This window comes from Suricata suricatta, chromosome 2, assembly GCF_006229205.1.
Source record: "Suricata suricatta isolate VVHF042 chromosome 2, meerkat_22Aug2017_6uvM2_HiC, whole genome shotgun sequence".
In the NCBI taxonomy this organism is placed as follows: domain Eukaryota; kingdom Metazoa; phylum Chordata; class Mammalia; order Carnivora; family Herpestidae; genus Suricata; species Suricata suricatta.
This window is the reverse complement of record NC_043701.1, coordinates 123140352-123153927: the sequence shown is the minus strand read 5'-3', so window position 1 is coordinate 123153927 and position 13576 is coordinate 123140352. Positions and strand designations below refer to the sequence as shown.

At 37.9% G+C, this 13576-nt stretch overlaps 1 protein-coding gene across 1 annotated transcript in view; it reads left to right on the top strand.

Moving 5' to 3' along the window:
- The window catches only part of ANK3 (ankyrin 3), a 329784-nt gene that overhangs the window by 265944 nt on the left and 50264 nt on the right, over positions 1–13576 (top strand). The window contains exons 33-37 of the mRNA XM_029931727.1: positions 8396–8607; positions 9799–10006; positions 11064–11160; positions 11841–12069; positions 12678–12803. Coding sequence (XP_029787587.1) covers positions 8396–8607; positions 9799–10006; positions 11064–11160; positions 11841–12069; positions 12678–12803 — 872 coding nt within the window. The remainder of the gene's footprint in view (positions 1–8395; positions 8608–9798; positions 10007–11063; positions 11161–11840; positions 12070–12677; positions 12804–13576) is intronic.

Sequence of the window (13576 nt, the reverse complement as noted above, 5' to 3'; positions counted from 1 at the left end):
AATGTGTGGGGTGTTACTGAAAAGAGATGTGGGGTGAGGAGCTCATATCCCTTTAAGTCAGGCAGCTTCAAAGAGAGTTGAGAAAGTGCTGAAGACACAGACACATTTCTCTCTACAACTTGACTGTGATAAAAAACAAAGCCTATGTAACAAATTCTGATTTCTCTCTTTAAATATCCAGAAGGCTTGCTTTATATGATTTAGTAGAAAAGGATGACATTTCATTGAGCTACTTCATAAAAATAGGAAATTTCGTAAATCTAAGGGTGGAATAATTCTATTTGCAAAGCATCCCCCAGAACTAGAATTCTTCAGAACACATGTTGGACAAAACCAGTGAGGCCAATTTGTTCTATTTGACAGAGGAAGAAACTGATGATGATAGAGATCCAAGGCAAAACTACGTATGTTATCGACATTAGAACTGGATCTTCCAATATCTAGTCTAGGATTCATTCCATTAAAATGTGATGGTAGGGTGGTACCTGGGTGACTCAGCTGGTTGAGCATCCAATTTTGGCTCAGGTTATGATCTCACAGTGCATGAGTTCGAGCGCCCATGTTGGGGTCTGTACTGATAGCTCAGAATCTGGAGCCTGCTTCAGATTCTGTGTGTGTATCTCTCTCTCTGTCCTTTCCCCACTTGCACTTTGTCTGTCTCTCTCTCAAAAATAAACATTAAAAAAAATAAAAAATAAATAAAATCTGAATACAGGGCTGTCTGGGTGACTCAGTCAGGTGAGCACCCCACTCTTGATTTCAGCACAGGTCAGGATCCCACAGTCGTGGGATCAACCCCCACGTTGGGCTCCACACTGAGCATGGCACATGGTACTTCCTTAAGATTCTCTTTCCCTCTGCCCTGCCCCCTGCTCACATGCTTGATCTCTCTCTCTCTCTAAAGAAAAAAAAATCTGAGTACAAATAAACTGAATCCTGGAAAGAATATGGACATTTTTCATTTTTACATAATCAGATTTTATTGCTGTTTGCCTAGAAATGTGACTTTTCTGACATGCCTTTTTAGTTTGCAACACAGAACATTTGAAAAGAGTTTGATATTCTCATAAGTTTTCAACACCCTTTGGATAAATATCCATTAACTAAACAGTCATTTCTCTTATAAACACATGGACATAATAGAGTTTACTGTGGATTAAAAAGTAGGAAGACAAACACCACTTTTCCTCATACAATTCTTTAAAAATTATTAAAAGAACAAACAATAACAAGTCTCTATTATGTATATATTTTAAAGCAAGATTTTTTTTAATTTTGAGAGAGAGAGAGAGAGAGAGAGAGACAGTGTGTGTGTGTGTGTGTGTGTGTGTGTGTGTGTGTGTGTGCGTGCGCACTCAAGTGAGGGAGGGTCAGAGAGAGAGGGAGAGAGAGAAAATCCCAAGCAGGCTTCATGCTGTCAGTGCAGATGCGGGGCTAGATCCCACAAACCATGAGATCATGACCTGAGCAGAAATAAAGAGTTGGATGCTCAAATGACTAAGCCATCCAACCACCCTTTAAAGCAAGATTTACAGAATTATGCAGTTATTTGGTATGAAAGGTATGAGTCTCCATTAATTCCCAGTGATGTCTTTGTTCAATGGATACTAGCTGAATACCTGCAGTGTGCCAAGCCTCAATATCAAACCTCATTTAATTTAACGTAAGTTAACTGTGGTTCTTCACATTTTATGAAAAGAAAACTTAATTTTAATATACATTAACAATTTATCAAAAATTGTAAATATAATAAGAAGCCTTATGATGAGGTGCTCATGATGGGCATATGGCTACAAGGCAGGGCTTCCCAGCAGCTGTGATGTCAAGAACTTTCATTTTCTTTGGGGCCTCTCTTGTCAGCTGGGTCTTTAGTTATCTGCTTTCAAACAGATAAGATCATTTCACTATCATGTTTCAGTCTCCTTTTTTTAAAGCCAGAAATAGAGAAAAAATGTGCTTGAGTTAAGTCCATGTTAAAATATTAATAATATGTTATATTATTGATTATATTTATGTATTCCATATTATTATTTAATACTAGTATTAGTTTTATTACCATGTAATAACACACAAGCATATTCTCATTATTATATATATTATAAATTTCTTCTTTTTCTGTCCTCTAAATTTTATGTAAATTATAGGAATTTATACATAGACATGTAAAGATGTGATTAGTCAATTGTTATCACGTTTTTGGGTGACTTTTCCATTTAATATGACTTGCAGATGTACATATTAAAAATATACTTCTACCCCATTCTTTTTAATCCTGTACAATATTCCCCAGTATGACTATATCATAATTTATGTAACCTTTGTCCTATATGATGACCAGTAAGATCTCGTGCTCAATTTTTAGGTCATAAGATCTCCATAGTAATTTTACTGACTAGTTTTCACTTTCCTCTTTACCTTCATATGACTTTTATTCTCAGAAAAAAGCAGTTCAAAAGGGAAGATATCTTTTCTCCATGTCATCATGCAGAGGCCTGGGAACCTGAGCAATTCAGGAAGGCAGTATGTGCATGTGGTCCTGTTTAAGGCATGATGCGTAGGGATTCTGATGTCCAAGATTTGCACAGTAGTTGTTTCTTTGGGTTGAGGCTTATATATTTTTTAATGTTTATTTTTGAGAGAGACAGAGAGAGACAGGGCACACACATGCATGAGTAGGGGAGGGACAGAGGAAGAGGGGACAGAAGACCCAAAATGGCCTCTGATAGCAGAGAAACCGATGCAGGGCTCAAACTCAAAAACCTGAGCCTGATCATGGCCTGAGCCGAAGCTCCATTGACTGAGCCACCTAAGCGCCCCAACGCTTATCTTTAAAATACCTGTTAAAATACAACATTAGGGGTCAATAATTATACAAGTTTTAATGATGACAGAGAAATTGCTAGAAACTTTAAACTAGAGCAAGTACAACACAGAGTGTTCCTGAACACTGGCAAATCCTAAAAGCTATGAGCAGTCGAGTGTGAAGTTGGAATCTGAGCTTTTCCATGTACCACTCATCTTCCGCATCTGAGATGAGCACACTCACTTTATATTTGGGGTGGCTTTAATTCGTTATCAAAGGACATATGGCAGAAGTGTGACCGGGCTGCCCCCACTACTTAAAGTGGCCATTCTTTCCTCCCAGTCCATTGCTATTATAGTTTCCAGGGGTGATAACGGCCATCTCTCCCTCAACTCCCCACAAATGCGCATGCACATACTGCAACACACACACACACACACACACACACACACACACACACACACCCCTAAGAAGTGATGTTGCCCCCAAGTCCCCCAAAGGTGCCTCACTGGTATGTCCAGCTTGATCTTGAGTAAACTTAAACTCACTGGATACACAGCTTGCTACATGTCAGGAACTCTGTCTTGTTTGAAGGATGTAATTTCACAGCAGGGTCTTCTTAAATTGCTTGCACTGTGTGGAGTCCCAGGCTGTTCCTGAAGGAGAACAGAATCACAAGTTTGAGACCGAGGTGAACAATGTCTGCTTAGCTGCAGCTGATCAGATGCACAGCAACTGAAACGAATTATCAGAACTTTCTCACTGGCCGCATGAATTATGAACTCTGGGAATTCAGACTTTCGAAAAGAAGCCAAATCATGGGAAGGGAAATATATCTTTTCTAGATGGAAAACTTTTATTTTATCCATTGCTGAATAGCTCAAAACTCCCCCAGAATATTTTTCTGAGCAAATTCTTTGGTTCCTTCCTGTTTCTATATTAACCTTTTTTAAAAAATATTATTTGCCTTTGTTTTCTTTTATTTTCTTTTATTAGAAACTCTGTATTTAGATTTGGACAGAGCAGAGGAAAAGCAGATGGTTAGGAAACCAAATTCCAGTTCCATTTTTTATCTGAGTGGAACCCTATTTCCTTCCTATTCGACACTTTGGTGTCTCCACCTCAGGGAACAGGTGTTTAATATGTAAAATGAGAAGATGTTGCCGATCCAATTACCTAACCAACCATCTTCCTCTTCTATAAATTTCTATTCAGAATAAACTGCGATCTCAGCCCTGTGTATCTGATGAAGGAGGCAGACATGTTCATAGTTTAAAAATGGCAGGATATGTGCTGTATGTGTCAGACGTATGAACAGAGGCTTATGTGAGTTAACAACAAAAACAAAACCAACACCCCTCCCTGAAGTTTGGGAATCTCCCCTTTATTTTGTAATAAGACCACCCCAGCTATGTGAACCCAGAGACACTCCCCCACCCCTTCTTAGCTTCTTACCTCCAACCCCATCTCCCATGCCTCTATAAAGTGGCCAGTACTAATACTAGAATGTTTCTTCTGCAAATTTCTCTTATAAAAGTATAAAATGTGCAGATTACAGATTTCCCTAAAAAGTAGCAGACTATGCATTTTGCTGTGCATCTTGCTTCTTTGCTCACTTTCTATGCTTTACATTGGTCAGTCACTACCTGCCTGGCGCCCTCCTTACCTTGCATCTCGCCCCTACTGCCCTCTCCTCAGAGAGTTGTTTGCTGTTGCTGATCATATTTAAAACACCTCTCCCGACCAACCCCCACTCCCTGGGGGGTGTGGCGGGAGGGCACTGTCTCCATATAACTATTTTATTTCAATATATCTAGATACACTTTAAAATTTTATAGAAGTTCTCCTTCACAAATATACTTTTCCAAAATGCGCTTGGCTAGTCTCAAGTATTTATTTTGTATCTTCTTTAAGTAGGTATTTCCATGTAAATTATCAGGTTTGAACATTTTAATAAGTGTTTTTCTGACAAGTTTTCAGCTTCTGTAACTTGTCTACTTATATCTTTTTAATTTTTAAAAAAAATTTTTGTTTATTTATTATTGAGACAGAAACAGATCATGAGTAGGAGAGGGGCAGAGAGAGAGGCAGACACAGAATCTGAAGCAGGATCCAGGCTCTGAGCTGTCAGCACAGAGCCCGACGCGGGGTTTGAACCCAGCAACCGTGAGATCATGATCTGAGCCAAAATCAGATGCTTAACCAACTGAGCCACCCAGGCGCCCCTACTTATAATATTTTTGCCATTTTCGATTGGCGTGTCTGTTATCTTCTCAACTTGTAACCGCCATTGGTACTGAGCATATCAATCTATTATTTGCCATGTGTGGCTATTGCCTTTCCTTTTATCTTTTAAGCTTACTATTTTTTCCATAGAAAACTTTGCGTTTTTTTTTTCAACTTCATATATAGTTTATTGTCAAATTGGTTTCCATATAACACCCAGTGCTCTTCCCCACAAGTGCCCTCCTCCATGACCATTATCCCCCTTCCCCGCTCCCCTTACCCCTTCAGCCTTCAGTTCGTTTTCAGTATTCAAGAGTCTCTCATGATTTGCCTCCCTCCCCCTCCCTCTTTTTCCCCTTCCCCTCCCCATGGTCCTCTGTTAGGTTTCTCTTATTAGACCTATGAGTGAAAACATATGGTATTTGTCCTTCTCTGCCTGAATTATGTCACTTAGCAAAGCCTTGACATCCATCCTTTTTGCTACAAATGACCATATTTCATTATTTCTCATTGCCATGTAGTATTCCATTGTATACATAAACCATATCTTCTTGATCCACTCATCAGGTGATGGACATTGAGGCTCTTTCCATGATTTGGCTATTGTTGAAAGTGCCACTATGAACATTGGGGTACATGTGCCCCTATGAATCAGCACTTTTGTATCCCTTGGGTAAATCCCCAGCAGTGCTATTGATTACTATTTTTTCCATAGAAAACTTTGCATTTTAGGGGAGTTCTACTGATAGTGTTTTGAGGAACCTCCACACTGATTTCCAGAGTGGCTGTACCAGTTTACATTCCCACCAGCAGTGTAAGAGGGTGCCTGTTTCTCCACACCCTCGCCAGCGCCTCTTGATTTGTTCATTTTAGCCACTCTGATTGGCATGAGGTGGTATCTCAGTGTGGTTTGGATTTGTATTTCCCTGATGATCAGTGATGCTGAACATCATTTCATGTGTCTGTTGGCCATCTGGATGTCCTCTTTGGAGAAGTGTCTGTTCATGTCTTCTGCCCATTTCTTCACTGGATTATTCAGTTTTTGGGTGTGGAGTTTGGTGAGTTTCTTGTAGATTTTGGATACTAGCCCTTTATCTGATATGTCATTTGCAACTATCTTTTTCCCATTGCATTGGTTGCCTGTTAGTTTTCTTGATTGCTTCCTTTGCAGTGCAGAAGCTTTTAATCTTGATGAGGTCCCAATAGTTTATTTTGGTTCTTGATTCCCTTGCCTTTGGGAATGTGTTGAGTAGGATATTGCTGCAGTTGAGGTCAAGGAGGCTGTTTTCTGCTTTCTCCTTGAGGGTTTTGATGGTTTCCTGTCACATTCAGGTCCTTCAGCCATTTTGAGTTTATTTTTGTGTGTGGTGTAAGAGAGTGGTCTAGTTTCATTCTTCTGCATGTTGCTGTCCAGCTCTCCCAGCACCACCTGCTAAAGAGGCTCTTTTTTTCCATTGGATACTCTTTCCTGCTTTCATAAAGATTAATTGGCCATATACTTCTGGGTCCAGTTCTGGGTTATCTATTCTATTCCATTGGTCTATGTGTCTGTTTTGGTGTCAATACCATACTGTTTTGATGATGACGGCTTTGTAGTAGAGGCTAAAGTCTGGTATTGTGATGCCTCCCATTTTGATTTTCTTCTTCAATATTACTTTGGCTATTCGGGGTTTTCTGTGGTTCCATATAAATTTTAGGATAGTTTGTTCTGGCTTTGAGAAGAATGCTGGTGCAATTTTGATGGGGATTGCATTGAATGTGCAGATTGCTTTGGGTAGTAATGACATTTTCACAATGTTTATTCTTCTGATCCATGAGCATGGAATGTATTTCCATTTCTTTGTGTCTTCTTCAATTTCTTTCATAAGTAGAAAACTTTGCATTTTTATAGCCAAAACTACCTTTTAGGCTTCTGGGTTTCCAGTTTTGAATATAAAAATTTCTCCTAAGGCTGAGATTTATTATCTTGATTGCTTTTTGGTAGTATTTTAATTTTTTCTAAGTAAAGTCTCTTATCCAGTTGGAATTTTTTTATATATGATAAAATGTAGTGATTTAGCTCTGTTCTGCCAAATAGATTTCAATTATGTCAATATCATCTTAAGTCAGCCATCTTTACCCCACTGATTTGAAGTTTAATATATGACTTTGATTTAAGTATATTCATTTAAATATGTAATACGTAATACATAAAAGCAGCTATTATAGATTTACTTATATAGCACATATGTATGTGTATACATATGTAAGTTTAAATCTATTTCTGGCTCCATGTTTTTATACCTCTCACCTATTTGTCTAATCTTATATATATATTCTTATATTCTGATATGTCTCTCCATATAACTTTTATTTTGATGCTTCTAGATAAATGTTAAAATCTCATAAGGTAAATTTTTCCTCACATACCTATTTTTCCAAAATACTCTTGACTAGTCTCATATATTTCATATGATTTTAAAAAGCACTTATTTAAATTAAACCTGCCAGCATTATGCATCAAATCTGGCTTTTGAAAGAAGACCCATCTGGCTGCCCTGTAGGGGATAAATTTGAGTAAGGAGGGGTGAGTGGCAGGGAGATGATTAGGAGTGGCTCCGTAACCCGGGCAAGCCAGGAGAGGGCTCAGAAAGGGATGGCAGGCAAAAGCCAGCTCCACAACCAGATCAGCGGAACTTCGACTTCGACCTTTAGATGTGACATACAAAAGAAAGTGAGTAGCACAATTGGACAGGAGGACTCGACAAATATAAATCCTTTCCCAGAGTGGGACAAAGAGGAAGAAGTCAGTTTGGCATTGCACAGAAGGAAAGAAGATATGTCCATTTTTGGATAGGCTGAATAGGCTGGGTTTGATGCATGAGGGTTATCTGTAGGCAGACAGAAATTGGTGTTGGTGATATTATTTGGGCAATTTAAACATCTTTTAAAAGAAGTTTTCAAATAAAGGGTTAGAGCCTTTCAGACATACTTCGGTCCTTATTCACTTTCTTTTGAGGCTCTACTTTCTTCTGACTCATTCCTACTTTGGCAGCTTGAGGGCAGATTATTGTAAATAATCACAGAATGAAGTATATCTTCCTATAAAGTGGAGCTCTGTTCAAATGAGGTAAAATGTCAGTTTTTGAAGATATGTGTTTTTCTTTCATAGAAATATTTTCCTACAAATATTATATATGAATGGCTTTATACTGGCTTTACAAAGCTTCATATTGCTAAGGTCACTATTGCTTTCTCTTGATCATAGAAATGGTTTAGACTACTGTATATAAATAATATTATCTCTGAAATTACCCTTCAGTTTATCTCCAGATATTATACAGACAGGCTTCTCCTCACAGCTTTTTCATTCATTTGTCCTTGCAGAACTTGACAGCCCAGAGGAGCTAGGGAAAAAGCGTATCTGCAGGATCATCACAAAGGACTTCCCCCAGTATTTCGCTGTGGTTTCACGGATTAAACAGGAAAGCAACCAGATTGGCCCTGAAGGCGGGATTCTCAGCAGCACCACTGTGCCCCTTGTTCAGGCTTCTTTCCCAGAGGGTGCTTTGACCAAAAGAATCCGCGTGGGACTCCAGGTAATGTTGGCAGAGACTTGTTTCCTTGGCACAGGTAGAGACCTTGTGAGCATGCTCTACTCAGAAGACTGTTGTGGTAACTCATCCCAGTGATATTGCTAATCAAAGCTGTGGGCTGGTTTGGGAAGCATTAACCTAGTTCATGAAGTATAAAGTTAGCTTAGTGGCTTATTAAATAAGGTACAAATTTTAGAGGTGTTTTTTTAAATATCTCTTGGTTTCTGATGAAAGATTTTCTCAGTATTTGCGATAAGAGCACCGAAAAGTCAACACACCATTAAAGGAGCAAACCATATTTGATTTGGTTTACAAGATGCCATAGCTCAAAAATCAGTATTAAGGAAACTTGCAAGCTTTCACATTATGATTTAAGTAGATCATAAACACTGGGCTTTATCCAAACCAGTTGGAACTTGTTTTGGTCTGGAAAGCTAACTGAAAATCTTGGCAGGAATGGTCTTCCTTATATTTATTTGTTTCAGTTAGATTTCTTAAAAAAAGAAAATGGGAAGGAAGGTAACTTAATTTGTGTTAATTAATATAGTCTTTAATAGTTTACTGAGAGTGTGTGTTCTTTTTGTAAGGTTTTTTAGAGTCAAGTACTCTAAACTCTGAGAAGGCTGTCAGGAACTACATGGAGCTAAGGAGACCACCTTATATTTCAGTGGCATCAAGTTCCCTTCAGCTATCTCTTGTATTGAGTATTTTACCAAATAGCAAAGAAGCCCTGAGGAAGACATTAGGTTTGGTAGTCCCCAACTGAAATCTTAAATGCCCTTTAGTTACTTAAAATTCTGAAAAAACTCAGTTTTTACCTGGGCACACATTGTCCATGTAATGTTTTACTGGATGCCCTGCCTAGGTTTAAAATACACTGGACTCAATATTTTCTGACATTTACTTTCAATTAGACTAAAAGTCTTCTATGCTGGGAGATTTGAGATCCTCTCTGTCACTCAAGCTCTTGTCGCCGCTCTTCTGTTGGGGAAATACGGCTGACTAGTGTCTGCTACCCTGTTGTTTTTGGTTCCTTTTTTGTGCCCTCCTGAAATAGTGAGAAAGTATTAAGAAGAAAGACTTTTTTTTTTTTTCGGTTGTCTGTTTTGGGTTTTTTCCTCTTCACTTACAAAGTCAATTGTCCAATGACAGAAAAATGTCAACTTCCATTTAAGGTCCTTTCTCTGTCTCTAGGCCCAGCCTGTTCCAGATGAAATTGTGAAAAAGATCCTTGGAAACAAAGCAACTTTTAGCCCAATCGTCACTGTGGAACCCAGAAGGAGGAAATTCCATAAACCTATCACAATGACTATTCCAGTGCCCCCGCCCTCAGGAGAAGGCGTGTCCAATGGGTACAAGGGGGACACCACGCCCAATCTGCGCCTGCTCTGTAGCATCACAGGTTTGGTTAACTTGCTGCTGTGCTTCCCTTGATGCTAGCTAGCATTTGCAGTCATTCTGTACAAACATACAAAGACTTTGAAACATCCATGCAAACTTTATAAGCATAGAAAAAAAAAGAATAAAACATTTTACTTCTCTATCACCTCATCTCTGTACATTTTATCCCTGTACCTTTCTTTAAAGATGCTGAGATCATGACTCATTTAAAATTCAGTGATATTCTTTTTCCTGCTCTTAAGTGTAGTTTAACAATTGCACACTTTTAAGGTTATTGAGGTAGCATTGAATCTCCTAGAGCATCTAGGTAATCTCTTGGAGACCTAGACAGAGATCGTGGACCTAGCAAAACCCTTTAAGCTACAGGAAATTTGATAGACTTTGGAGAAAACAGAGCTGCCACAGAGAACCAGGAATAGGGAAGGGCAAGGACATGATTCTTCTCACTACACAGTTCACGAGTAATCCAATAGACTAAATCTGCAAGGTTAGGAGAACACATTTTGTGATTAGGACTTGGGCTTCAGAGCTAGTTCGTCATTTGATCACCCTTTTAAGAGGAAGCCCTAGATTAAGATAGGTTTTTTTGTTTCTATGAATAGTCTTAATGTCTGATTCCTCTTTTTAGGTTGGAAAATTAAATTATTTAGACAGTAAAACATGATTTGCTGCTTAACTGTCTTGATAGTTCTTGTCATTTTTTTTAATTTAAAAAGAAGACAATTATATTGTCTATCTGAACAACTAATCTTTGTGCCTATAAACTGCACTTACAATGTGGTTCCTCTTGGTTAAAACCATTCATTAGTAACCAGACAGAAAATTATTTAAAAAAAATATAATATCTTACAAGAAGCTTGCTATCACGTAGCAATACTGCTAAGAGGAGAATAGAGGACAGAAGGAGAGGAAACCTCCACCTTTAGGGCATGCCATATAATTGAACATTGCTGAAGTTTTCCAAGTTCCGGCTATGCAGGAAGTACAGGACGGTGAAGAAGATTTGACAAAGAGCATCTTCTAGGATGAAGTCAATGTATCTGCTCTTGTTCTCTCAGGAGGCACCTCACCTGCTCAGTGGGAAGACATCACAGGAACCACACCTCTGACATTTATAAAGGATTGTGTCTCTTTTACAACCAATGTTTCAGCCAGGTATGCAAATAAAGGATTCCCAAAAGCACTAAGGAATTCATTTCATTGCCTTTTGGAAAATATAAGTTTTGTGCCCAGTACCACCAGTATGATTATTTTTAAATTTTTTGATGGTGAACTTAGGCCTAACTCAGAAATTTAAAATTCCCTGCCATAAGTCATTTTATCCAGTTCTCACAAGGAGCTATATGGTGCTAGAGTTGCTTTTGCTAGTTCTCAGCAATTTATTAAAAAACTATTTCTGTTGATCATTGTGGAAATCTGGCCTCATTTGCTAAAGGAAGACAGCAACTCGTTTTTAATTTTTATACTCTCAAAGAAAAAAATGATAGGATCTCCATGTCTCTCTTATTTTCTTCCATAAAATCCTTATTCCTTCTAATTAAAGTAAGAGATTAAATTCTTAAGCAGGAGTAGAAAGGAAGGCTCATCATGGGTAAGTATATGAAGAGAACAAAAATCTTATGGGAATGGCAAGAGAGAAAAAAATCCTTAGCATTTCCTCAACAAAAGTATAACACATGTAAATGTTCTGAAAACAGAGTAAGCATCATTTCCGTTTGTTTAAGTGAACAAGTTAATGTTTTGGTATAGTTCCCTTTATGCTTTAACTTTTTAATGCTGAATTTTTTTAAGATTTTACTAAAATTATCTCATTTTCACACTTCTGTGTTTCTCAGATTTTGGCTTGCAGACTGCCATCAAGTTTTAGAAACTGTGGGGTTAGCATCACAGCTGTACAGAGAACTAATATGTGTCCCATATATGGCCAAGTTCGTTGTTTTTGCCAAAATGAATGATCCTGTCGAGTCCTCCCTGCGCTGTTTCTGCATGACAGATGACAAAGTGGACAAAACTTTAGAGCAGCAAGAGAATTTTGAGGAAGTTGCGAGAAGCAAAGATATTGAGGTACCTTGTTCATAACAAGTTTGTTTATTACATTCCCCAGATATGAGGTTATATTTTGAGGCTACAGTATCACTTACTAGAAATATCCAGCTCATGATTGATTTCAGTTTTTGGTTAAAAAATTTGATATAGACTCATCCTCAAATGTTTTATGTGTCTTTGTTTGAGATTATATTGGTTAAAAAGTGGTACTCATGAATCTACATCATGGCCTCTACTGCCCTGTGGTAACTTGAGTTCTTTTATTTTTATGGTCACTATCTTTTTCAAACTCAGTAAAAGTATTGGAGTAAAAAAAAAACCTTTCAAAGTCTGTATTGAATAAGTGATTGATGTCAGCACTTTCTCAAACATGTCTAAATTTGCTAAAACATAATGGATTATATAACTCTGTCTTATATACGTGCATGATTTGGTTTCCAGTTACAGTTGTTGAATTGTGATCCCAAAGAGTTGTTTTTGTGGCAAGTAACACCACAGAAGTAATTTCCTAATGAGACAAACGTGACATAGAAATATGTCAGCCTTTTAATGTTATGCAACTTAAGATCTCAAAATATTTTCTACTTAAATTAACATTAAATTATGTATTTCTTTTACTCCAAAAGGTTCTGGAAGGAAAACCTATTTATGTTGATTGTTATGGAAATCTGGCCCCACTTACTAAAGGGGGACAGCAGCTAGTTTTTAACTTTTATGCTTTCAAAGAAAATAGACTGCCATTTTCCATCAAGGTAAGTCATCAACAGACTCTGTGAATTTAAAAAATAAAAGGTGGGGAGCAGCTGGGTGGCTGAGTGGGTTAAGCTTCCAACGTGATTTCAGGTCAGGAAATGATCTTACCCTTTGTTAGTTTGAGCCCCATATTGGGCTCTACTCTGGCAGTGCAGAGCCTGCTTGGGATTCTCTCTCTCTCCCTCTCTCTCTGTCTCTCTCTCAAAATAAATAAATAAATATTTTTTTTAGAAATATCTCTTAGAGAATAAAAAGAAAAGAGTCTAATGATTTACCTAGTTTGAAATATCCAACCAGACTTGAATTCAGAGGAACAAGGTCAGATTTTGCCCTATTCTCCCCAAGGGTACTTTTGAGCTAGGAAGGCTTTATAATTAGTGGGAAAAAGCCTTTACCTTTTAAATAGCTAAATGATCATTCTGTTTAAGCAAACATTTGTAAGACCAAATAATCTAGAATAATAAAATGCATCAGATCTTGTTCATGCTTATTAATCACATAATAGATGAAATCCAAACCCTGTATTTAAGTTCCATCTTAATGGAGCCCAAGGACAGTCTGAAGAGACTTCCTCCTCAGAGAACCGAAGGACATGGGACAGTTGTTTAGTGTTCGTATCATTTGCTCTTCTTATTTTTGCTAAAACTGAGGCCTTGGGAAAAAGAAATAATCTATCCTGATGGGAAGAAAATGTGTATTACCCAGACTATGCAGCAGATTGCCAGGGTAAAACAAGAAGACAGCAATCCCAAGTCTAATCTGGGAACCTGGC